The sequence below is a fragment of the Artemia sp. Qi Xiang Cuo genome, chromosome 9, assembly GCF_049724085.1.
Source record: "Artemia sp. Qi Xiang Cuo chromosome 9, ASM4972408v1, whole genome shotgun sequence".
Lineage (NCBI taxonomy): Eukaryota > Metazoa > Arthropoda > Branchiopoda > Anostraca > Artemiidae > Artemia > Artemia sp. Qi Xiang Cuo.
In genome coordinates this window covers 1,250,323-1,276,963 of record NC_142802.1, presented here as the reverse complement: position 1 = coordinate 1,276,963, position 26,641 = coordinate 1,250,323, and the positions used below count along the sequence as shown (strand labels likewise).

At 36.7% G+C, this 26,641-nt stretch overlaps 1 protein-coding gene across 1 annotated transcript; it reads right to left on the bottom strand.

The window, feature by feature from the left end:
* Positions 1-1,901: 1,901 nt before the first annotated feature.
* Positions 1,902-26,436, bottom strand: Vps60 (vacuolar protein sorting 60). Its single transcript, XM_089093817.1, has 5 exons — positions 26,267-26,436; positions 18,495-18,660; positions 5,338-5,461; positions 4,044-4,147; positions 1,902-2,049 (listed from the first exon to the last, which is right to left on the bottom strand). Exons 1-5 carry the CDS (start codon positions 26,341-26,343, stop codon positions 2,008-2,010), a joined length of 513 nt encoding a protein of 170 aa, XP_088949943.1. The 5' UTR covers positions 26,344-26,436; the 3' UTR covers positions 1,902-2,007.
* Positions 26,437-26,641: the final 205 nt, after the last annotated feature.

Below are 26,641 nucleotides of genomic sequence, written 5' to 3'. Positions count from 1 at the left end.
TTTTTATTAAACATAGCCGACTTTCTTGGAGAAGTTAAATAAAGTTTAACTTCTTGGTGATTTCCATAAAGTAGACAAAGTGATTTGAGGAAAAGGGTTTATTAACTTTGTTAATTTTATTGACGCCATATGTGCCCCGCTAACACATGAACTAATTTTAAAGAGCTGCGTACAAAATCATGACAGCAAAGAAAAGTTTTTAAAAGGCTAAATGTAGGGTACACCACAATTTGAATATTGATTCATATATCTGATTAAAGGCAAAATTCTTCAAAAAAATAATTACTAGACTCTTTTGAAAAAGTACCCATGAAAAACTGCCAATAATATTTAAAATAATGTATTAGTACAGTAAATTATTTCAGTAGGTGTACAAAAACAAATAGTTACCAAAGAAAAAAAAATGATTCCCACATTCATAAGCTTGTTAATTGTATTACAATTATGATATGCCAAGGACAGATTGCCAAGACTGAGTCCTTTAATTTTACGGTTAGAAAGTAAAGATAAACTCTATTAAGTATAGTAATACTTAATAATTTACTTTACTTTGTGGTACTGTAGCTAGGCAAACCCATGTTTTAGTTTTGTTTTGTAGTAAGGCTGGTGAAGGTAAAACCATCTGTAGATCTAAGGACATTCGTGATGAAGCCTTGTGCCAGGAAAGAATTATTTCGTAGCCTTTTATTTGGAGGGGTCGTGGGTCCATGTTTTCCCGCAACTATGTAGATTAATAATTCTAGTTCAAACAAGATGCAATATACCAACCTTTGCTAAAAAGCTTCAATAGAAGTTGTAATGGGGGGGGGGGTACTGAAACACTTCGTTCCTCCAATAATACATGTATTAAATCCCTGTCAAACAATTTCAGTTCAAATAAGGTATTACGTGCCTACCAGTTCACTGAAAAGTTGGTAGTTAGTGGTGGGGCGATGGGAGGGACGGGTGGATGTCAAATGGCGTGGAAAACAGCGGCCCACTTAGATTTTCTAATCATGCAGATTGAAAGTCCTTGCATAATTCCGCTTCAATCAAAATACAACAACCTAGTTCTCTGCTAAAAATTTGGTGGTAAAAGGGATGGAACGTATTGGAAGCGTCACTGGCCCTTTTTGCTTCTCAAATCATAAATATCAGGTATAGTCGTGGGGTTCCGGTTCAAAGGTGTAACATTCCTGTATTTCTATCCAAAATTTGGCCACGGGAGGGGGAGGGGGGTAAAGAGGTTATGGACCCACTTTGGTCCTCCAATCATGGAGATTGGAAGTCTTTGAAAAACTTGGGATTAAATAAAGTATAATATGCCTACCTTTCTGCCTTGAAGTTGGTGGTAGAAAGGAGAAGGCTGCTAGATGGATCACGGGGTCCAAGCTATGGCTTCAACAAGACAGATTCAAATTTTCGTGTGATTTCACTTCAAACAAAGAGTAAAATGCCTACCTTTGGGTCAAGAGCTGTGTGTTGCTAGAGATGGGAGCGGTTGAGGTGACTATCAACCCACTTCAATTCTACTACTACTACTAACAACTCTCTGCAGCATCGGGTGGCCTGAGGCCAACACAGCTACGCACGCTCCTCCTCCACCCCCAATCTATTCAACGCCTCCCTCCTTCCAGGAAGTTCCAATTTCCCTTAAATTTTTCCTTACGACGTGCTTTTCGTTTGGCCCTAGATGGTTGGCCGACAAGGACGAATGACACAAATCACACATGGAACTCTTATTTGTCACTGTGGCAACTCTTATATCTCAATGCACATTTTGTGTCATTCAAATGTATATTTCAGGGGGAGAATGTGTCCTCCCTGTGTGGCGCAGTGAGCATATTTAAAAAAAGCCCTGAACTATTTTCACCTATTCTATGCAGTAAAGAGTCAAAACTGAACCAGCTAGCATCGACGAATATCGACAATAGAATTATTAATTAAGAATATTCTGCAAAACAAAAAGTGAAATCACAAGTAATCACAAAACAAAAAGGAATTACAAACATAAGATCATTGAACTGCTTATGTAGCTGGCAAACCAAATTCATCAACCGGGATACCATCCTGAAGAAAAAAGAAACAGATTAGACAGATAAAGTTTCACAATGACAGATAAATAAGCATAAAATAGAAAGATTTTTTCTCTTTGTTTTTGACATTATATCTACACTCTCTCACCCAGAGTAAAAGTTTGACATAAAGATACTTGTATATAAAGGGATATAGGAGTTCGAAGAGGTAGTATCCCTTTGAAACTGGTTCAAAGGACCCATAACCCCTATTAAAAATTCTCTGGTACCCCTCACCCACCTAAGGAACCAAACTACGTGCGATTATGAGCCCGATTCCACCAAAAATTAAAAATACAAAGTTTAAGGTTTAATACATAAAAAAAGACTCTAATTGGTCTTTTTATCTCTTTTTTTTGCGTTACATTTACAATCCCTCATTCCAGGAAATATTAAATATAACTTAACTTAATTAATAAAAGAGACTGACACTTAAAACGTCCCAACCTTTTAAAATTATGGTGAAACGCGTAACTGTATGTATGACGTAACTACATCACTGTCAAAATGTGGCTTGTCGAAGACCTTATTTTGCAACAATTATATTCAAATAAAAATTTTACATTGCCCAATTATATAAAAGAATCGATTTCGCTAAGCTCGTTCCGAGAAAATATTAAAATATGCTTAATATTTTTCTGCTTAATATTCTTTGAATGAGGTATGTGTCCTGTTCATCGTGATAACTTTGTTAAGTGATGTATCTTTCTAATTCCCGTATTGGCCGTTTATAGCCTCTGGCATGTTGGCAGTATGGGCAAATGTTTATGTATTGTTTTGAATTTGTTAATAAATCAAGTCGAATAAAAAATCAAATTGTGTCAAATATTTCAATACGCCATCTATCTATCTATACACCATTGATAAAAAAGTCTCTGTTAAGGTCTTAATTTTTTGGTCGGGCAGCGACCATAAGGTTAAATTTTAGGTGGCTGCAATATTTTAGTTTCTGTCAAGTTAATATTGTATATGAATAGAGAAGTTGCTTCACTTTTCATTAGGTATATCAAGCGTGTTGTTATTAAAAAAAAAAAAAAAAAAAAAAATTGGTACGTTGCCGGCTTTGTGCGTTTTTTTTTGGAAATAAAAAGGATATGGGTTTAGTATTTCAAACTAAAAACAATTTATTATTCTTATGATCTAGTTCCAGTTTATTCTTTTCTCTTTGGCCATTATGTGTCACCAAAGATCATCCGACGCCTAAAATAGGAAATATTCAAAGAAAGGCTCAGTGAATTATTCTTGGTTCTTCCTTCGTCACTTATGAGCTATGGTCTAAATCAGCGTTATCTGACTTCCTTAGAAATCAAACAACCCAAACTTACCATGGACTTAAGTAAGTAAGTATGACGGCAGTAGACCCTCAAGGTCCGAACCGGCGGTGCTGGTCTCCGTGTCGTAACCCTTCAGCCAGGAGGTGCAGTGGGGAGGTTGGGGACCAGCCATCCTGTGCTTTCACACGCCCTTCCTGCTTACCTTATACAGATTTCTCCAGGCACCCATTTAGAGCTCGGTCCATTCTGGATGAGCTTACATAGTCACGCCACTTGTCCCCGTCTCAAACCAAATAACTGGCCACGCCAGGAATCGAACCCGTGCCCCTCGGACAAACGATTACCAACCCAGCGCGCCAACCACTTACCATGGACTAAAGACTGAATGCTGCGTCACGCTAAGTGCTATAATTTCACAGTCACATCCTCTCTCCTAATAAAAAAAAAGTTGCAAACTAAAAAGTATACTAGAAAAGCTAAAAAGAGAACAAAATTTAACTCCGGAAACAGAAAGGTTACGCAGTTTCTCCATGCAGTATTTTGTTCGTCATTTTAACTAGTAATTTTATTGCTTGGTACTTCTCATCAATGACCCTGAGCACATGGAATGAGCGCAAGCTCGTCCTAACAACAAACTGACGAAAAAGTTGAAATAAACGCAAAGGAGCAATAGGTACTGGTGAGAAACCCACAGGCGAATCTGAACTGAACATACCTTGTTTGTTTCAAGTTTGGCAGCTGGTTCTTTGTCTGGAGCTACAGGGGCTTTCAATGCATCATCAAGATAAGATGCGTCTTCATCTAACGCAATTTCATCACCTAAAAATCAAATTGAACTTGAGGGCTAGAGCTGATTTGAAATAAAAAGATAATAAGAGGAAAATATAACAAGCTAAAAAGAAAAACAATAATGCAGTTTGGAGCAATCTTCACGGATATTCTTCGATCATCGCCATTAATAATGAAGAAAAGGGCCAAGACTCTAGACTATGGAGGTATGAGGGGAGGTGGGCTAAACTATGGTGCACATGTTGCATTAATTAGTACATGATAACATCAACAATTAAAAGGTGAAAAGAAAAATCTCTCTCAAACGCACATGTTACTTTGGTTAAATATTTTAATTTAAATATTAAAGTTTATCTCCTTTGCATGATAATTAAATCCACAACTCCTTTATAATTGTACAATTTTAAGAATTGTAGAGAGAGATAGAGAGAGAGAGAGCGAGAGGGAGAGAGAGAGAGGGAGAGAGAGAGAGAGAGAGAGAGAGAGAGAGAGAGAGAGAGAGAGAGAGAGAGAGAGAGAGAGAGAGAGAGAGAGAGAGAGAGAGAGAGAGAGAGAGAGAGAGAGAGAGAGAGAGGAGAGAGAGAGAGAGAGAGAGAGAGAGAGAGAGAGAGAGAGAGAGAGAGAGAGAGAGAGAGAGAGAGAGAGAGAGAGAGAGAGAGAGAGAGAGAGAGAGAGAGAGAGAGAGAGAGAGAGAGAGAGAGAGAAAGAGAGAGAGAGAGAGAGAGAGAGGGAGAGAGAGAGAGAGAGAGAGAGTGAGAGGGAGAGAGAGAGATAGAGAGAGGAAGAGAGAGACCGTATACCTGAGAGTCCGAGAGAGATCGTTTCCGTAAGCGGTTTGACAAAATAGTTGACTTTCCTTTGAATTACATTAGGCCAAGTGGGAGTAATTTTCCATTATGTATGTTTAAAGTGTGAGTATAATGAGTTATAATATGCTAAAGTTTAGATTAGTCCAGTAAAGGTGTGCTTTCTATTATGAGTGATTTTATTTTTGCTTTTGCTTCGTGTTTTTGCTGAGTGAGAATCTCATCGTTGTCCTTGTGTAGTTCTTGTCTTGTTGTTTTTTTTTTTGCTTCTCTTCATTTACTACTCCAACGTGCGACCTTTGTCTATACATCCAATACACAACATGCATTAAATGGAAATTTGGAAGCGAAAGGAGCACCCCCCCCCCCCAAAAAAAAAACACACACACACACAACAAAAGCTTAAAAACCTACCTAAAGCTTCAAGCTCCGCCTCAAGCTCACTTTCATCGACATCGGGGGTAGCATAGCTTCTTGATAGAACTTCTTGAACTTCATTGGCATCTTCAAGCAGGTCAGCTAAATCATCTTGTAGATCCTAAAATGATTTATTTACCTTAGATAAGCCGTGTCTGATTCGACCCACGGGCATGAACACCCCATAGGAATATTATCCGGTGCTATTTGGCCAATATTGTTCAATTTTTCCAGGGAGCCCTTCCGACTCATATCAGAAGACCCCCCCCCCCTTGTAAATCAATGCTATAAAAATTTCAGAAATACGGCAATATAGACTATTAAAATTGCTACACTACTCTATTATAGCTTTTAATTTCCAATCGAATAAACCCTCCACGAGTTTTTTTTATTATTAGTTTTATATAACTGCGATAAAAGAAAAAACATAGACATGTCGCTCTTTATTATGTCAATACTTTTGAGTTGATTATGGTTCTGTTAATTTCTGAATAAAACATGTTCTAATTAGTAAATGTAATTTTACTTATCAGTAAAAGCGATTAATCTCATTAATAAATTAATTTTCTTTCGTTTTTAAGTCACTCGATAATTATTAGTAACATATAGTTCTCTAAAAAATAAGAATATTAATTTCTCCTCAATTTTCATCCTACAATTTATTTAATTGCACTTGGAGAAAAAATAAAACCGAATGCCGAAAGTGAAAAGAAGCCAAAAGCTAATTTCACTCCAACAATAAGTAATTTTTCGTATAATATGTTTCGCAGCGCTAGGCACATCAAAAGTGCCAAATGCAGCGCTGGCCCTTTTACTAATCTAATCAAAAGGTTTTATACATTGTGAAGCGGTCCCTAGAAAGAGCCAGATGACATGAGTGAAATGCTTCTTTCCGCAAAGAGATGATTCGAATGGATATCAAAAGATACCAAGTAGCGAACAAGCTGTTTGTAAAACACGATTTACCTGCCATATCCTCCTGCAGGCATTCAGTGTGAACTGGAAGTCTACAGATTTGTCTGGTCTACTTGACAAACGGTGGTAGAAGGCGCGAAAGCTCATCAGAATGACGGTAGCAAGCATACATGCAGATGACGTCATTGACCAAACCTTTTTTAAAGATAGCAGTTGATACTTGACTGGACTGCATATACCTTGTTTTACGGACCTTGTTTTACGGACCTTACGGACCTTGTTTTGGAGCAACAGGTGTGGCACAAAATGATTGATCGGAGCTCCAACATAAAGCAGATAAACATTTTTGGTAACAGTTCTTATGCAAAACTAACATAGAGGGTTAAAGCATTCACTCATCCAATGTCTTATTTTTCTACTAGTCTTAACCCATTTGGCAGCGAGGTGAAGCTTTCCATTAAAGGGCTAGTTGACAGACTCTGACTACTCATTTATGCTTCAGCTTCGCCAACTACGTTTTGTATACAAATGGAATTTTGCCAATTTGCAGAATGAGAGTTAGTTGATAAAAAGAATTTACAAGAAAATGTTTTAAAAACATACGTTGGCGTATTTCAACGCACGCGGGAAGCACACTGGGGAAATTAGAGGTTACCTTCCCTGTGCTTTTCTTTTTTACTTTAAAATGCCAAAAATTATAATATTCGTCATGAAATATTTTTTTTTGTATTTTTATGGTTGTGTTTAATTTGATAAAGGGCTACTTTTCCTATTTCTTCAATAATTGAAAAGTTCACTTTACTTCGTTGATTTTTTTTTAATTATATTTATCATTATTTTTCTAATTTTTGTTATCATTGTATATATTCGCAGTACCCTCGAACAATTACCTTTTGATCTGCTGCTGACAATTTTTATAATTTGTTTTTTATTTATGATAACTAATTGTATAACTGCTACTTTGCATAATGAGTACTAAAAATTAATAATATTTGTGGGGCATCAGAAAGTTTTTCACAAAGAACAGTATCTCAAACTGGGTCTGTCATGCAAAACAATCCACCTCGAAAATCGTTTTGATTCCCTACATTTTTCTGGCAAAGCGTAAATACGTTTTTCACACTGCACTTTCTGAGAAAAACCCAGAATATATAGGAATTTAGTTATGCTGAGCGCACTCGACATATCTTGATGTTCAAAGATACTACGTTTCGCCAAAAAAGCATTGCGAGAAACGCATTTTTTTATTACATTCCCAAATACTTAGATCCCCCCCCCCCACAAAAAAAACAAAAGAAAAAAGGGTACCCAAGCTTAAACGATGAAAAAAGCTGCAAGAATGAGATATCAAACAGTTCGTAGTAACGAACTGTAAGTAAGGAGCGATTCGGCACAATAATAACCGAAACTCCTTTAGTCTTACCCATCAAAAGTTACGAGCCTAAGAAAATTTGCCTTATTTTCAAAATAAGGGTAAAACACGCCTTAGAAGTCATAGAATCTTAATGAAAATCACACCATCAGATTCAGCATATCAGAGAACCCTAATTTAGAAGTTTCAAGCTAATATCTGCAAAAATGTGGAATTTTGAATTTTTTGCCAGAAGAAAGATCACGGATGTGTGTTTATTTGTTTTTTCTTTTCCCCAGGGGTGATCGTATCGACCCAGTGGTAATAGAATATCATGAGAGGGCTCGTTCGAACGGAAATTAAAAGTTCTAGTGCCCTTTTAAAGTGACCAAAAAAATTGGACGGCAGCTAGGCCCCCTCCCACGCTCATTTTTTTCCCAAAGTCACCAGGGGAGGTGGGGGGTGGGGCAGAGGTTTAAATAGGAGGATCTTTCCATGGGGGAAGGTAATTTTCCATGAAGGGGGTGCCGGATTTCCCAGCATTATTTAAAAACAATCAGAAATTAAATTACAAAAAAAACAAGTTTTTTCAACTGAAAGCAAGGAGCAACATTAAAACTTAAAACGAACAGAAATTATTATGTATATGAGGGTTCGCTCTTTACGCTAAAGTTCGAATTTTGTTTGAATCACAAACCCCTGAATCACCAAGATCGTTTAATTAGAATAGATAGCTTTTTTGAAAGTATTAAAAAAAAACGTAAAGAGCGAGGTATTGACTAGGGGGCGAACCATCTCATATAAGTAATAATCTCTGTTCGTTTTAAGTTTTAATGTTACTCCTTACTTTCAGTTGAAAAAACTTGTTTTTTTTTTAAATTTAATAAATGGAAAAGAATGAAGGTAAAAATAAAAAGTACCATCATTTTAACTGTCTTCAAAATTTGTCTTTTCAGTATATATGACTTAATTTTTTTGGAGACAGGATAGATAACCATTAGGAAAATGATCAAGAGACGGTAAGGAATAGCCAATGAAAGCAGGGACTTCCTTTGGGAAGAGGACACTCTTTATTAGGGACAGGCAACTTTAATTTTGTATGAATTTATTTTTATCAACATAATGCGACTTGAAGTATGCCCAGTTCGGCTGCTCTTTAATAAATAAGGCGACGTCTAAATTTAAAATTAGTTTAATTTTTTTTGTCTGTTCTTTGGTGAATGAAAAGAGGTAGAACCAAATTTTATGATATGGCAAGTCACAATTCGATTGCAACTTATTCGACGAATATATATATATATATATATATATATATATATATATATATATGTAATTATAGAAGGCTTCAAACTAATAATTAATTTTTTAAGTTATTGTGGGGTGGATGCAACTGGATGGGGGCTCATGCCTTAGAGGCCGGCTGAGCTAGCAGAGTGAAACCACTAATCCCCATCCCAAGCTAGTAGGAACTAATGATACCTGACACTCAAGTTAGTCACCAAGAGAAAAGTACCCAATACTTCCCAGCAAAACTTAGAACCAAGCTGGCTTTTCTGAGTAGCTTACCAGCCACTACATACATCCAGTAAACAAATGTACCCGTTTAGTAGATACAGGGTTTCAGCACGACAATGTGTATTAAGTTTTGTTCGCCATTAAGAGCAAGCACAAGGGAAAAATTAACAATGACTCTCCTTTATGTAGGGAAGTATATTTAGACAAAGCCTCTCGCAAGCAAATTGCGAATAAATGATTACGTTTACATATTTGCCGACATAAATAAGGGATAAATAGCTAAGAGCGAACTACAGCTCACAGTAGCCGGAAATTTAAAATCGCTTTTCGAGAAAAACTGTCAAATGAGAAAAATTTTTGATTTAGAGCGGTTTCAGGAATAATAGATATTACACAGGTGTGGAGACTTGGAATTCACTTCCATCAGAAATACTTGTAAGGAACTCATTCCAGTCATTCGAAAATGTTTTAGCCTCTAGATATTTGTATACTAGGTCCTATCACAATCCATTTTGAAAGTATCTTTACTTGTGTATAACCTGATTTGCGATAGTGTAACAATTATTTTGCAAGCTTACTTTTTTATAGGTTTCAATTATTAACAGATATGTATCAGTTAAGTTGGTATGTTCTTGCATGTTTCAGTAATATTGTTTTTCCAATGTTTTTCAGTTACTGTATGTTTTTGTTATGTCATTGACATTGTTATTGACTTTTTTATAATTGTTTTGTGCAACAAGCTTGTTAAAGCTTACCGTATCTTGGTATTAATAAATAATAAATAAATAAATAAATAAATAACAGCAACTAGTCAAAAACATTTTCAGTGTGGATTAATACATGAGTGCTATCAACCCACAGGATTTTATTTCTAATTCGTCCAAGCTGACTTGGACGAACATTAACCCATAGTAACCGAAAATCTAAAAAGGCTCTTTTGACAATCAAATGAGAAAATTTCTTTAATTTAGAGATGATTCAAGAATGATAACTATCACATAGGTTTATCTTAGTAGCAATAATGAGTCAAAACAGTTTTTCTGTGTTGGTTCAAACACGAGTGCTGTCAAAAAAAGGATTTTATTTCTAAATCACCCATGGTGATTGGACTAATAGGTTATATCTATATCCAAGCTGACTTGGACGAGCAGTAACCTATGGTAAACGAAAATTTAAAAATACATTTTGAAAAAAGACTGTCAAATGAGGAAACCTCTTTCATGTAGACATGATTCAGGTATAATAACTAAGAGTAACAGTAAGTCAAAAGCGTTTTTCTTTCTTGGTTCAAACACGAGTGCTGTCAAAAACAGGAGTTTAATTCAAAATCGCCCAGGCTGGCTTGGAAGAATGGCTTATGTTTATATCTATATCTAAGCTGACTTGGACAAACAGTAGCCCATAGTAACCGAAGATTTTAAAACACATTTTGAAAAAAGACCGCCAAATGAGAAAATTTGTTCATTTAGATATACTTCAGGAATTATACACTTGCCAAAGTATATATATTTCAGCTGAAATTCGAAGCAGCACATATAACATGTCAGTTCAGTTGAACTCACTTTTAGCATTTTTGATTTCAGTCGAAACTAAGCATTTTACTCAGTAAAGTAATGTAGATGACTTGATACCACCTTCATGTACCTACGGGAAGCAGAACTGGTACCTGCCAAGACCGTTGCGATATGAAAACAGAAGTCTAGTATATACAGAAGAAAATAGGATTAAACTGGGTTAATGTATTACCTAAGGAAAGCAGGTATTATCTAAGGAAAATAGTAAAGAAAAGAAAGAGTTGGAGAAAATAAAAGAAATAGAGCGGAAGTCATATTTTTGTATATAAAAAACATAAAAAAATACAAAAAACAGTGAGATCTGCCTATAGTGCAACTCGCGTAAAATGGAAACCCTAACACATTAGAAAAAATATATTTGACCCCTTTAGAAAACCTTTAAATTTCTTCGCTTTAAGCGAAATACTAGTCTAACACGGAAACAGAAAGTTAGGGAATTCTAAACTAATGCCTATGACCTGCTGCATAATGAGAAAAACTCCGGTTAATCGAAAGCTGCGTGAATATACATTCCCATGAAAGGTCCTGATTTTAACTTCGTCAAACAAAACATAGGCTTCCGGTCCGGTTTGCGCATTATTTAGTGTCATTCAAGTAACCAATAAGGACTCATCCACCTTTTTCCGTATCATATCAGTCGGTTTCACGATACCGAAAGTATTTTGAGCATCAACGTCCACAACCAATTCGTAAATTTGTCAAATTTTATGATTACGTCACGGTGTGTGAAGAATCCAATATTCCTGCCCAACAGGACATACCTAAGGAAGGCGATAAAGATGAAGAGGAAGAAGAGGAAGATGAAGACGAGGCCGAAGAACCAAAAAGAACACAACAGCAACACTTTAAGAAATTTAAAAATAAGTATTTTGTGAATTGTTGTCTTGATTCAACACTAGTTGTACTAAACCGATTGTGCTCAAATGCCTCCGCGAGGCCAAACTATGGTCTTTTCTTTTGTGGATGGTGCAGTATTCCCCGCAGTAGAGCACAGACGGTTTTGTATCATATTATTATATTTTACTGTTTAGCTTAAAGCTTATTCCAATAGGCAATGCTAATAACTCCCCCCCCCCCAAAAAAAAAGTCCCTCCGGATCCCACCCTAAATACTAATGAAATTGATCCATTTTTGCCCCATCTTGGCTGGTCAAGCTCTATCACAAAGCTCACATGAAAGCTCAAATTCTAAGAATAGGACAATGATCAGTATTGGAGCTAATGTCACCATAGGTGATAATGGCTTTCAAGAGGTCCTTTCTAGGAGCTCCAAACAATGGAAAAAAACGTCCCCAATCAAAAGTATTTCCCCTCCCCCTGTCAAAGTTTCTCTTTCCCAAAACTTAGGCATTTATCTCAAAATTACTCCTAATACCCCCTTTGAAATAAAAAGGATTACTACAATAAGGGTTGCAATTTTCAAAATGTTAAAATCAATGTTTTCTCTTAACATTCACCGTGATGGATCTTTGCTAATAGCTGTCCAAGATCAGAAATCAGCAGATATAATACTTAATCTAAAATCTCTTCTGAATATCCCAATTAGTTTATCTAAATGGAACCCAGAACAATCCCCAACAAAAATAGTAGTATATAATGTTCCCCTAGAAATACCAATTCAGGAGTTAAAAGAAGGGCTCTCAGATAGGACTGGTAACGCAATCCCTGTAGAAGATGTCACTCAACTGGGTAAACCCAACTCTAATGGATTAAAAACAAGTAGATCTTTCTTATTTACACTAAGGAAAAAATTGATACCCCAGAAAAGTTATTCCTATTTGGGCAAATCAAACCGCATAAGGAACACAAGCCAAAGCCTACCCAGTGTCAGAAGTGTCTGAAACTGGGACACACAACAAATAAATGCAATGAAATTCTCCTAGCCTGTAGCAATTGTAAAGGCTCCCATCCTAAAGAGTTGACAACTTGCGGCAACACTCAGCCTACATGTATCAATTGTAAAGGCCCACATGAATCCACCAATAAATCACAATGCCCTGCATATAAGAAAAGAGCACTAACACTCTAAATAGCAACAGAGAAGGCCATTCCATACCCTTTTGTAGTTATGGACGCAAATGCTACCCAATCACACCAAAATAAAACCTATACTGAAATCAAAAAAAACTCCCAAGTCAAACACTCCCAATGCATCAAGTACTCCTTACAAAACACCATCCTTTAAGCCCCCTAGCTCACATCTCTATCAGAAAGAATCAACAAGCCAACAAGCCTCCTTGCCTAGTGAGAGAAGGTCGGCCTGGCACCCCCTCCCAACAAGAAACAAACCAGAAACACTACCAGGAATTAATTTCTTAACTAACAAACTGGATGCACAACCAAATATGCAAACCCCAAATATATGCTTATTCATTCTAAACTGCAATGCAGTTCAGGCCATGAATATAAAACAACAACAGAAAACAAAAATCATTGCTGAATTGGCAAAAATCTACATCCCTAATCATATGCTCATTCAAGCAAAAAAAGATCTTGCTTTACTATTAACATTTACTATAAGCTGAACATTGATATAGAGTCATATGAAAAATAAATCAACAATACAACACATTTCAATACTCCAGTGGAACGTAAGATCACTTACAGAAAATAAGTTAAATGAATTAATATCTTTTATGAATAATAATTCCATCAATATTGCTTGCCTCCAGGAAACTCATCTAATCAAAAATCAACAAATTAATTCTATGGATTACACTATCATGAAAAAAGTTAGAATATCACAGAGAAAAGGAGGTGGAGTAGCTTTAATAGTTAAAAATAATATAAAAATCTATGGTATCAACTTTCCATATTTCGTAAATGATGTTTATGCAATTGGTATCAGTGTTTGGCTGAATAATACAAAAACTTACAAATTTAGATTTTATGACCCTAATGGCCAAACTAAAGGTGCCAAGGATTTCTTCAGGTATATAAATAATTCTAATATGTTGAAAAATATCCTTATTTGTGGAGACTTTAAGGCCCACAGCCTTTTGTGGGGGAATAAACCAGCAAATAAAGCTGGTAAGTTCTTTCAGTGTATGACCTCAAATAATAATGAATTAGCTGTTGCTACCCCTCCAAACCTGAATACATATTTCAACCCCAAAAGTGGCAGTTTCTCTACAATTGACCTACAAATTGTGTCTTTAAATATTTTGAATAAAATTTATATAAATAAAATTGATAGTCTATGAACTGACCCCTTTGCCATAGTTTGCTCCCTAAACGAACCTGCTGAAACCCTATCACATACATCCAAATATATCAACACTAAAGCAAATTGGCCTATGTTCCAAAATAAGGTAAATGATAATATAACAAATTTGATGCACAATTCATGTCTTTGACACACATGAGTTTATAAGTGTACTGAAGTTCTACCATCTTTACTAATATATACATCACATCATGCTATCCCCAGGATCACGCACAGGAAAACCAAGCCTAAACATATTCCCAACGAATGGTGGGCCACTGATTGCCAAATAAATGGAAAACAAAAAAGGCAGCTAGGCGAACATTCTTAAATAAACCATCACCTACTACATATTTAAAATAATTACAAGCAGAATCTAATCTAAAAAGGACCATAGTAAATGCTAAATATAACTACTGGAATAATTTTGCAAATAATCTCTACAGAGAAACACATGAGCCAATTATACATAAAGTCATAAGCCACATCTGTGGGAAAAAGACTTCCCCCAACCCACTCCTGTATGAGCTTATACATAATAATACCCATTATGACAATGATAATAAAAAAGCTAAGGTATTTGCCACTCTGTTTGTTAATAAGCTAACATAAAATAATTGTATCAAAACGTCCCCAATTCCTATGAATCCAAAATAGCAACTTTGTCAAAGACTCGAGCAAGTAACAAGCCAAGATTCAGCTCGGGATACGAACAATGCATTAAATCATAGTATAACCAAGACTTCTGGCAGTTATGGCCACATTAATACCCCATTAGTAAGAGCCCTCATCCTCTCTCACCCATAGGAACTGCTAAGCTGCAGCAATCACGCTTGGGCTTCTCTAACATTCCCCAACATCTGGAAATGTTCGTCCCTTCTACCAATCCTAAGGAAAAATAACCCTGAGTCTTATAGGCCCATAATGATTACTCCTGTGATGGGGAAAATAATGGAGAAAATGATCTATTACCGACTCCTCTGGTTTGTTTAAAAAAATAATATGATCCCTCACACTCAAACTGGTTTCAGGAAACACCATTCCTCAGCAGATGCTTTCATATTGTTAACAAATACAATAAATGAATCATTCTCAAAAAATAATGTCCTAGTTGCAGCTTTCCTAGATTTTGAAGGGGCATATGACAATGTGAACCACCAAATCCTTTTAATTAAACTTGCAAACCTTGGACTACCCCCCAAGCTAGTATCTTTTATAAAATCTTTCATAGAATTGCGAAGTTTCATTGTTTGTGTAGGTTCAGCCTCTTCACCCCAAAAGACAATAACCAAAGACCTTCCTCAGGGAAGCAGTCCTCAGCTGCCTCCTCTTTGCCCTATATCTATGGGTCATGAGCCTCCCCCACACTCATCTGAAATATTCTAAGGATTTGGTGCCATCGTCATCTGGAAATGCCTTTGAGATTGCACAGCAAAGCTGCAAAATTCAGTCTTCCAATTTGAAAAATTCTCTCGACATTCACATCTACCCATTACACCTACCAAGTCCAAAATAGTCCATTTTCACCGAAAGCGAAATCATGTCAATGTAAGACTGACTCTAAATGGAACAACTATTCCAGAAGATAATCATATTAATTACCTAGGTCTCATGCTTGACCAAAAACTTAATTTCCATCTCCACATTTCAAACACAATAAAAAATGCTATAGAAAAACAATTATACTAAAAAGACTTCTTTCTACACCCTGGGGATGTAAGGAGAAAACCTTACTCCAGTTTTATAAATCACATATAAGACCCCATATTGACTATGGGCTCATCGTCTATGGTGCATGTGCAAAGACCCAAATGCAAAAAATTGAAACAGTACAAAACGATATAATACGTCTCATATTTGATCTTAAGAAACCGACAAGCATCAATTTTCTGCTTATGAAGAGTGCATTAACAACAATAAGGGAGAGATGCAGCTTTCTATTGACAAAAAATCTTACAAAAATTGAATCAAACCGCTCATATAGCCTACTTACTTGGATAAGGAATCCAGCCATGTATAGCGTTATTGCTAATGAGTATGCCAATATTCAGAAGAAGTTTCTTGTACCTGTAAAGTCTGTTACACATACTCTCCCCCCATCTTCTCCATGAAACTGGTCAATTCCCATAATAGATACTGATTTCTCAAAGTGGACTAAAGATCTAACCCCCATCGCTTTTGTCCAGAAAAAATTTGCTGAACTTAATACAATTACTTATAAAAACCATTTCCAAATCTTTGTTGATGGGTCCAAAATGAATGAGAAGGTAGCAAGTGGTACCTTCCTTCCTCACCTGAAAATTTCAATGGGTGAGAGATTGTCTAATAATGTATCTATAATGTCTGCAGAGGTAAATGCCATAATCTTGGCATTAGAACACCTTATGGAAAATAAACCCTTGAGTTGCTGTCTTCACCTCCTCAGTATAAGCTGGATATTGAGACTTATCACTGTCTTAGTATTATAGACAATCTTGCTTCAAGTGGCATAAGAACTTATCTTCAGTATTTTCCTAGCCACTCTGCTATAAGTGGTAATCATCAGGTTGATGAAATAGCAAAAAATGCTATAAATATTGACCAGCCAAGTGGGAGACCAATCCCCATTAGAGATACTTACCGATGGAGACTATCAGATATTATGTTTAATAAGTAAAATCCTACTCTTTCCCCCTTTCCCAATAAGTGTTTTTCTAAGATTTATCACAGAATTCGTTCTGGAACAAATGGACTAAACTTTCTTGCATTCTCGTATCAGTTTCCTAATTCAAGTGGTTCAGTTCCCCTATCCCCTCTTTGCAAGTATTTCATTATGAATAATGAAAGAACTGACCACTGCCTATTTGAATGTAATATGCTGACGTCTGCGCAGCATACTTTGCATTGTAAGCTGTTAAAGTGCTTCAAACACCACAAAATGTCACTATCAGCCAACAGCCTAGCCAACTATACCTGCACACAGAGCACAGAAATCGATATATATCATCTTATATTTGAACTCCTTGAGTCGAAAGATCTACTGAAAGATATCTGAGAATATCTAATAAATAAGAGACAACCAAGCCAGTAGCTCTGTAGCCCACAGAGTGAAGCAAAAGGAAAAGGGCTAAATAGTATCAACTGAAAAGCCCGCCTGCTGTGAAATAGAAGAAGAAGAAGAACCACGAGTAACCACCCTACAGGAAAATTGCAATGGGTGAGAGATTGTCTAATAATGTATCTATAATGTCTGCAGAGGTAAATGCCATAATCATGGCATTAGAACACCTTATGGAAAATATGCAAATTCGAATTGCAAATTCGAATAATATTATCATCTATTCTGACTCTCTATCAAGCTTTGAGCTGCTGACCACAGCTCCTCAATATAAGTTGGACATTGGCACTTATCATAGTCTAAGTATTGTTGATAATCTTGCTTCATGTGGCATAAAGATGTATTTTCAGTACATTCCTATCCACTCCTGGTATAAGTGGTAATCATCAGGTTGATGAAATAGCAAAAAATGCTATATATATTGACCAGCCAAGAGGGAGACCAATCTCAATTAGAGATATTTACCGATGGAGGCTATCAGATATTAATTTTCATAAGATTAATCCTATCCTTTCCCCCTGTCCCAATAAGTATTTTTCCAAAATTTATCATAGAATTCGTTGTGGAACAAATGGACTAAATTTCCTTGCATTCTCATATAAGTTTTCTAATTCAAGTGGTTCAATTCCCCTGTCCCCTCTTTGCAGGCATTGTAATATGATTTGTGAAACAATTGACCATTGCCTATTTGAATGTAATATGCTGACGTCTGCACAACATACCTTACTTTGTAAACTGTTTAAATGCTTCAAACACCACAAAATCTCACTATCAGCCAAGAGCCTAGCCAACTATACCTGCACACAGAGCACAGAAATCGATATCTATCGTCTTATATTTGAACTCCTTGAGTCAAAAGATCTACTGAAAGATATCTGAGAATATCTAATAAATAAGAGACAACCAAGACAGTAGCTCTGTAGCCCACAGAGTGAAGCAAAAAGAAAAGGGCTAAATAGTACCAACTGAATAGCCCGCCTGCTGTGAATTAGAAGATGAAGAAGAAGGAAAGTGTTCACGTGTTACGTCACCTTCAATTTCCCTTTGAAGAAAAAGTGAGATCAGTTGATTATAAGAATAAATAACCAAGTTTAGAAAGGCTTACGAAAAGGCTGTAGTTGAATACAAGTATCGAAATGAAAAGAAACAACAACATATATCGAGGGAAAATATGCTCGTGTAAATAAAGGCATTTATATTGATTTTATTTTCTTTTTTTTTGCCTTTTCACCTTTTAATCTTTTCAATATATATATTAACCATTTACCTATATTTATATAAAATTTAACCTTTATTCTGCGCCTGAATTACACCGTTTTATTCTGGAAGATTAGTAAAATTCCTTGTCATTTTAAAAATCCCTTGCCAATTAAAGCCATTTTATGCATAAACATATCTGTATTTCAGGCTAATTGGTTCAGCCGGCTGTTCAGGTCCTTTAAGATTCCACTATAGACAAAGTTTCACATTATGAGGGCAATCATAAATAGAACCTTACTTCTAAGTCATCCAAACTGACTTTCTTGAATTCTTTTTTCATATCTTTCACGCCCATTTGCATAGCTTTGACAGTAGTCTGCGTATCTTTCAACATCTGGGTCGTATAGCTGGCTTGTTCCATATTGAATGACTGGTTTCTCATACTTTCCAGTTGCTGCTCGTAACTGAAATAAATAAACAATATTAAACACAACATAGGTTTGAAGAGTAAGATGGCATGTCCAACAGAAACTACCAATAATGACACCTAGCAATTGTTCTCCCTTACAAGATAGACAACGCTTTATTTAGCAAATTCTAAGAAATAAATGAAAGTAATTCATAGACAGTATATTTAAAGGAATATATCTAAAATTTGTAAAGGTTTTTCTGATTAAGAACTATTGTTGGATTTCCATTTAGATAGGCCTATTACGAAATCCTTGAACATTCTGTATCGTATACCATAAAATACCGTAATCATGTACAATAATTTTATTTTATATATATATTTTTTTTATTCTGAAAGTGAATATATGTGTTGTAGATTGAGGGTTACCCTATGCGTGGAGAGACGGATGAATCTTTGCATCATTTTTAGGGGAATATAGGGAGTTGAGGGAGTGTCGCCTGGGGAATATTTGGTAGGGAGGTCAGGGGGAGAGATTGGATTTTGGAAACTTCGTCCGGGTAGGTATGAGGTATCGTGATGATTTTCTTAAATAATCAGTTTTAGTGTTTTTTTTTCCAGTTTATGTTTTGCTGCTGTATTTTTTCACTCGTTTTGTGAATGTCACCATGGCCCAACTGGGCTTTCTTGTGAATAAATTTATGTATCTATCTATCTATTTATCTATATGAGAATCATTCGGAATGAAAATTGACATAAAATATAGTCTTCTTTAGGACTGAAGCCACCCTGACCCCCATTCTATGGACGCCCTTGAATACAATTGTATCTTAAACCATCCATTTATTAAAATATCCTTTTCCTGTTCTGTTTTAATCTTTTAGTTCTACAACTCTTTGAAGCTTAAAACCTTTCCTTTGATTGACATGTAACTTGGTACCTGATTTTGTCTTTAGAACTTTCGACAATGTAGAAAGCCCCTAAAATTTACAGGGAAGTTCACCGAAATTAATAGACCGACTTTAGGTAGATCTGGAATGATAAATATCTTTAAAACGAATGAAAAAACACACCAATCAGGATAGAGAGAGACTTTTTAACCTCGAGGAATCAACAAAACTAATTTTTGTTGAACCAGACTCATAAAAATAAGTACCAATTTCAAGATTCGATGATACACTGAAAGGTAAATCTAATAAGGAAGAAGCAAAGATTGCTGAATGTTTGATGAATATACCCCAAAAGTAATTTTCCTCCCTGGGACAATTCATGAAGGTAAGAAATTACACAAGGGAAAACATGAAATAACCACAAGCTATAGCAAGGAAAAGGGAAGGTCAGAAAAAACATAGGAAAATCAGCAGAAAAAATGAAAGCATGAAAATTAGAAATAACACCAAAAGAAACAAATTCTTACTTATAGTTTTGAATTATAAATTCAAATTAAAAAATGAATATGCTACTACTGCGTCTACAAACAACTCACCAAAGTACAAAACCGCCTGAGACCAACACAGCTATATACACCCCTCCGCCATCCCAATCTATTCAAAGCCTCCTTCTTTACAGCCTCCCATGAAGTTTCCATTTCCCTTAAACTTTTCCTTACATTCTCCCACTCCATTCGAGGACAACCAACTTTCCGTTAAGCCGTAGACAGATGGCCGAAAGGGACAGCCTGTCATCCTTCATCCGCAGAAGGTGCCCTAGCCATCTCAACCTTTCAGTCATTATAGCCCTAGAAAGCGGGACTGAACCACACTTTTCGTACAGCCTACTGTTTGAAATACGGTCAGTCAGCCGGGTACCCAATACAATCCGTAGGCAATTTCTCTAGAATATATCTAGCAAATTTTCCTCCGTTTTTCCGAGCGCCTATTCTTCAGAACCATATTTAGCCACTGTCATCTTTGTAGCTTCCAATTTTCTAATCTTGATTCGCAAACTTATTTTCCTGTTCTTCCAAAAATTTTTCAATTACAAAAAAAAAAAAAAAAAAAAAAAAAAAAAAAAAAAAAAAAAAAAACCTGAGCCTTGGCAATTCTACTTTTGGTCTCATATCCACTCTGGCCTGATAAGTTATGGTGCATGCAGGGGAAAATCCTCCAGAAAATACAAAAGAAATTTCCTTGCAATAAAACATTTAAAAGGAATAGAAAACAACAATTTACATTCATTACATGACTGTTTAAGGAGCCCGTCTGTTTTCAGAAGGCTGGGTTATGAAGTTGCAAATTTAAGGATGAAATATCCAGTTACGCTTCATTTTAACTCATCCACTTAATCTGCCTTGTACCAACGACCTTTCCCATGTTAATATAGAGTTGTTTCTCATGACAAAAGAAATTACACCCCTCCAGTGTGTAAAGAAGTTTGCTGAATCTGCTGAACTTACCGCCTCCATAACTTTGTTGATGGATAAAAATAGATAAGAAAGTCAGCTGTTGGCTTTTTTCCCCTCCCGAAAAAGATCAAGATAATGAAATTTAAAATACTTTTCAACAAATAAACAAACTCGCTTTCGCACCAAAATATATTTCAAAATACATTTGAAGCTACCAAGATATTTTTGGCGACGTTTGTGCTGGTGGTATTGCATGAAAAGCCCTCTAGTATGAGCCATGCAAGTGAGGAGCCCATCCCCTGAGAGACATTTCTTACCTGCATGATTCATGGATTTTTTGGAATCCATGAATCATCCTACAACTTTGGAAAAAATCTCGAAATTGCCCCCTATCTGAAATAAGCTCTCGAATGTACCATAGGATCCGTGCAAATGTTACATGTCTATACTTACAGACTTCTTTGTTCCAAATTCCCAGCACCATGGCACCCATGCTTTTAGACAATAACCTCCTGAGACCTGGTGTCCACGTCTGTGGACATCCCCGTAAAATATTTTTTTTGCAAAGGTCTCGTTGTTTCAACGCGCTTTTTGGACCTGAAATGCCATCTGTGATTTTTTTCAGAAATTTTCTGCGACTTTTAGTGGTGTTTTTACAAACTAGAAAATGCTAAAATAAGGAGATGAAAACAAGCAAAGGTAAGAAAAAAGAAAGAAAAGAAAGTGACGAGAACGAGTTGTGAGAAAAATCAGGTGTACTCTCTTGATTGTGGACACTGCTTAGATAGTTTTAAAAGCAGTTAATTTGATAAGTGCCATCTTTTGGAACTTGGAAAACCTCCATGTCCAATTCTGTGGACAGGCAGTTCCAATCGAGTAAAAAGCTAGGGTTGATTTTTTGTAGTTCAAGTCTCAATTATAATGGGGATAGCAGAGGTCAATGATTGTTTTATTTACTAAATAGGCAACCCTAGCCTCCACTCACCCATAAGAAATCGCCACCCCCGCATAGTGTCCCAACCCATCCCCATCCTTTCTCCCATACCATTTTCTACCTTACGTTATAAAAAAAACTTTTATTCCCTTTTTTACAAATAAAATCAACCAAAATCCCAACCCGTAAGTTTGCCAAAAATTTAAATTTTTTATATATTATTTTTTCATTTTTGAATATTTGGTTATTTTATTTGTTACCCTTTTTATCTTTTTATATCATGACCTATACAATATTTTATAATTATGACCTATATTTATGACTTTTGTATTTTCTGACTGTTACCTGTTGTGTTTTCGTTACAGTAGTAACTATGTGTTGTTATTGCATTATTTTGTTATTGTAATGTTTTTACTAAGAAATGCGAATTCGGCCCACTAGGGTTTGTGATAGTTCTTTTGCCAATAAATCTCTTATCTATCTACCTATTAGTTTTAAGCTTACTGAACCTGCTCCTTCATTGTAGTTTCCCTTTGTGACTTATTCGGAATGCTCCAAGAGAGCGACCTGGACGTCTCTGATTTAGACGATGATGAGGAATGGATCAAAAGCCACTCTTTGGCGTCTTCAGACTCTGATGGTGAAACAGCTGTTGCAGCCATTCCATCATCAAGCAGTTATGCTGTTCTTCCAGATGTTGAAAATGAAGAATCTGATGATGACGTACCCTTAGCAACCCGTGCCAAACGCTTGAAGGCTGGCAAAGTACCAGCAACCTTGTCCTGGAGGAAGTCTGCACGGTTCGAATCATCGTGGCCCGGACGTGGGCCCCGCTCATTTCCAGGACCACGACGACTGGAATACAGAACAATTCTTTTTGCAATACTACCCGGAGAGCTTCTTCGAACGTACAGCTTTGCATTAACTACAACTATCAGTTGGCCCACCACAAAAGCTTGAATGTAACTCCAGACGAGCTGAAAATTGTTGTTGGCCTTGTCATCCTGATGGGGAACCTCAAGTTTCCTTGAATCCACATGTACTGGTCTGGGAAGCTTCAGGTGGAAGCCATATCGCAAAAGATGAGTCGAGACAGATTCTTCACAATCTGGTTGAACCTGAAGTTCGTTGTTGATTCAGAAATCTCAGACGAAGAAAAAACCAAAAATAGACTTCAGAAGGTGCAGCTTATCCTTGACAACTTAAGGAATATCTGTCTCAAGTTGCCACGTGACAGGAACTGTTCAATTGACGAACAGATGATACCCTTCCAGGAAATGTCGACACTCAAGCAAAATGTCCCTAACAAGCCCAATCCAGTTGGATTAAAGAATTTTGTCCTTGCCAGCTCCTCAGGGCTGATACTTGACTTCCAAATCTACCAGGGAGCCACCACCCAGGGAGAAGAGCTGGTAGCACATGGCTTGTCAGCTGGGATCGTAATGCGCTTGGGTGAGACCCTACCAGAAGGTACATATCTCTATTTTGACCGATTCTTCTCGTCTGTTAAGCTCCTCGACATACTGGCTGAAAGAAAAATAAATGCGAATGGAACTATCATGAAGAACCGTTTGGGCGCCAACAGCCCAACGCTTTTTACCGAAACAGAAATGAAAAGAAATAAAAGATGAACCTCTGTCATGTCTGTGCGCTCAGATAGAAAAGTAGCCATGACCCAGTGGTATGATAACAAAGTGGTTCTCTTGTCTTCAAACTGCAAAGGCATAGAAGAGGAGACAGAGGTCAAACGGTATGACAAGTGCCAGGGGTCTTACGTGCAGGTCAAATGTCCACGAGTAGTCTCCGACTAAAACACCTACATGGGTGGTCTTGACCTTGTGGACCGCATGGTTAGCTATTACCGGTTTGAGACGGGGACTAAACAATGGACTGTGCGTCTGTTTCATCATTTTGTGGATGGTGCACTAGCCAATGCATTTCATGAGCTGAAGGGCCATGGCCCAGGAGTTTCTGATGACCTCAAACAGCTCGTTGACCTTCGTTTCAACGTGGCCGAGTGTTTGATCAATTCTGGAAGCTTGGAGTCACAAGGTCAAGAAAATAGCGACAAAGAAACCGTGTTCTGAGCGTAAAAAAGAGGCCATATCCCTCCACCACATGCCATAGCTACACTGTATCTACCAGAATTTTGTGATTCGGTGAATGCAGCCCGGTGCAGAAGGCCTGGATGCTGCAAAAGGTCAAGATGGATTTGCTCGCAGTGTAAAATCATTCTCAGCTTGACACGAGACAACAACAGCTTCCAGAAATTTCATGATCAGTAATGTTTTGTTTTCAACATTTTGACAAGTCTCTTTTAACAGACGAAAAAGATTTTTACTATACTCTTAGCTCGACAGGGACCCAATGTCCACACCTGTGGACATCCTCCAGAGTTGAGATATGGGGGGTCAACTTTTTTTTAGTTGATCAATGGTTAAAATGAATTTTTTTAAGTCAACTACAAAGAAATGAACATAATCAGAAAAGTATTTCTATGGTCAGGTCTCAGGAGGATAAAGAAGAGAAAAATAAATACAGGGGCATTTAATTAAAAACACGCAAAAATTTGACAGGTACCCAGGGGTGGTGGTGGTATTGGTTAGAGCAATTAACACAATGAAAACAGAGTTTTACCAATGGAAACAAAAGGTAATATTGAAACTGAAAACAGAGCTATCACTTCTTAGCCCAAACTTCCTTATATTTGGAGAGTTATGCAAACTGACACTTTACTGAAAAAAATTTGCTTTTACAGAATTTTCGGACGATAGAGAAATAGAGCCCTCCAAGATATTATTCGCAGTCAAACAATAAATACTTCAAATAATTTTATATCGAATGAATTCACCTAATTTGTACAACTTATGCAAAATGAGTCCAATCCCGTCAATGGCTCTCTCTTCAGCTTTAAAATTGATATTTCATGTTTTTTTTTGTAGACAAATTCAAAACGAACTATTTTGGTAATATTAGGACCAGATAATAACTTAAGAAATGAACGAGTTATAAATTAATCCGTTATTTGTGACATAAAATCCTTTTATGTCACAAAAGGGAGGGGAAGTAAATGATACCCCTATATTAATCCCTCATTGTCTATATCAACGATGTGGCAATATCCGAAAGTATGGTTGGTTGACTTCAAAACGTCTTTAGACCAATGGGCAGGAGGTTTCAAGCTCCTTAGGTCATAAAAAGACTACAATCGGCATCGAGACAAAAGTAAAGATATGTTAGGACAATCACAAACAAAATTTTGTTTTAAGGTTTGTTTTGTTGTTATTTTGGCCTGAACACTCTGATCTGTATTTTCCTTTGTTTCCTTTTTCCTATTTTCCTTTGTTTCCTTTTTCACACTGAGGACGGTTCAGTGAAACTCTCGACGAAAATACTGTCACTTGTAACAACTCACTGCTGCGCCAAGCCACCTCGGGGCAACACAGCTACACACTGTCCCCCCTCCTCCATCCCAATCTATGGAGTTCCAATTTCTATTAAATCCTTCCTTACGGCCTTCTTCCACCCCCTTCGGGGACAAACTGCTTTTCTTTTGGCCCAAGATGGGTGTCCGGCAAGACTTTGGCAATCTGCCCTCCTTCATCCACAGAACGTGTTCTGGCCATCTCAACTATTCTCTCATTATAACCCTAGAAAGCGTTTGTTTCCTTTTTCACACTAATTGACCGAAATATTTGAATTCTAATCTTCTTTTTAGCACCATCAGGAATTGTCTTCGTTTTTTTCCGTCACAATTTTGTTTTCCTTTTGTCATGCTTGTGTGGCACAGCCAGTGTGGTCTTAGAAACTATTTACGTTCTATACATATGCTATTTGCTCTGTCCAATTATATGCACGTAATAACTGGGCCTTAAAAACCAGAGAAGCCAGAATGCTGAACGCACTAAACCACTACTGTCTCGAATATTCTTAGCATTAACCACACTTGGTCAAGACAGCCAAATGAAGAGGTGAGCAGACCCTGTATCCAGCAAAAAGAGCTTCCAATAATTCTAAAAACAAAAATTTGAGAACTTGAGTGGCTAAATATCACCAATCCCATTGACCGAAAAAAGGCTCATCCTAAGTAGTTCTAGCACTAGTGCTGGGGAGCTGGAGGGTCGAACTCCCATAGATAGCAAAGAACTCCTAGGCTTTTGTTTTCGAACTTAGCATTCTTACTAACTACGTGAAGCTCTTAAGTAAGTACATTTTATTTCAGCATTCCAAAATTTATGTTTGTTTATGCCTCCCCCCCCCCCAAAAAAAAACAAGCCAGAAACTTGGCAAGGATACAAGAAAATGATTTGCACTACCACCATTGACTACACAGCTTAATTCAGAGACTAGTAGGGCTACAATATAATATCAAAAATGACTTACGTTTTCCTTTGCTTTAAAACTCTCATGGCCCTGAGTTTCACTGCATTCTTTGATGGCCCTTCTCGCATTTTCTTCATCTGTTCTTTGTATTTCCGAAGTTCATTATCAAGCTGTGCAATTTTCTTTTCCACATTATCAGCCCTTTCATCGACCTAAAGAAGAAAACTCGCAAAAATAAAAAGAAGCTAAATTAAATATTTTAGCAACTATACTGCTAACTACCGATTTTAGCGGATTAATTTTTTATCAAGAAAACTTTTTAAAAAAACATAGAAAAGATAGGGTTCTACAAGAGCTTTGAAACCCAAATTATGTGGAAAATGACTAGGACTACATACCAGCCATGGGCCCGAGAATATATAAAATTTAGCAGAT

What these genes read in the sequence shown, in the direction of transcription:
- Vps60 (XM_089093817.1), bottom strand. Translation starts at nt 26,343, where the DNA reads ATGAAGAAAATGCGAGAAGGGCCATCAAAGAATGCAGTGAAACTCAGG. An exon ending in GGCGGAGCTTGAAGCTTTAG is followed by an intron (nt 4,148 to 5,337) that starts GTAGGTTTTTAA and finishes TTTGATTTTTAG; the next exon opens with GTGATGAAATTGCGTTAGAT. An exon ending in CCAAACTTGAAACAAACAAG is followed by an intron (nt 2,050 to 4,043) that starts GTATGTTCAGTT and finishes TTTTTTCTTCAG; the next exon opens with GATGGTATCCCGGTTGATGA.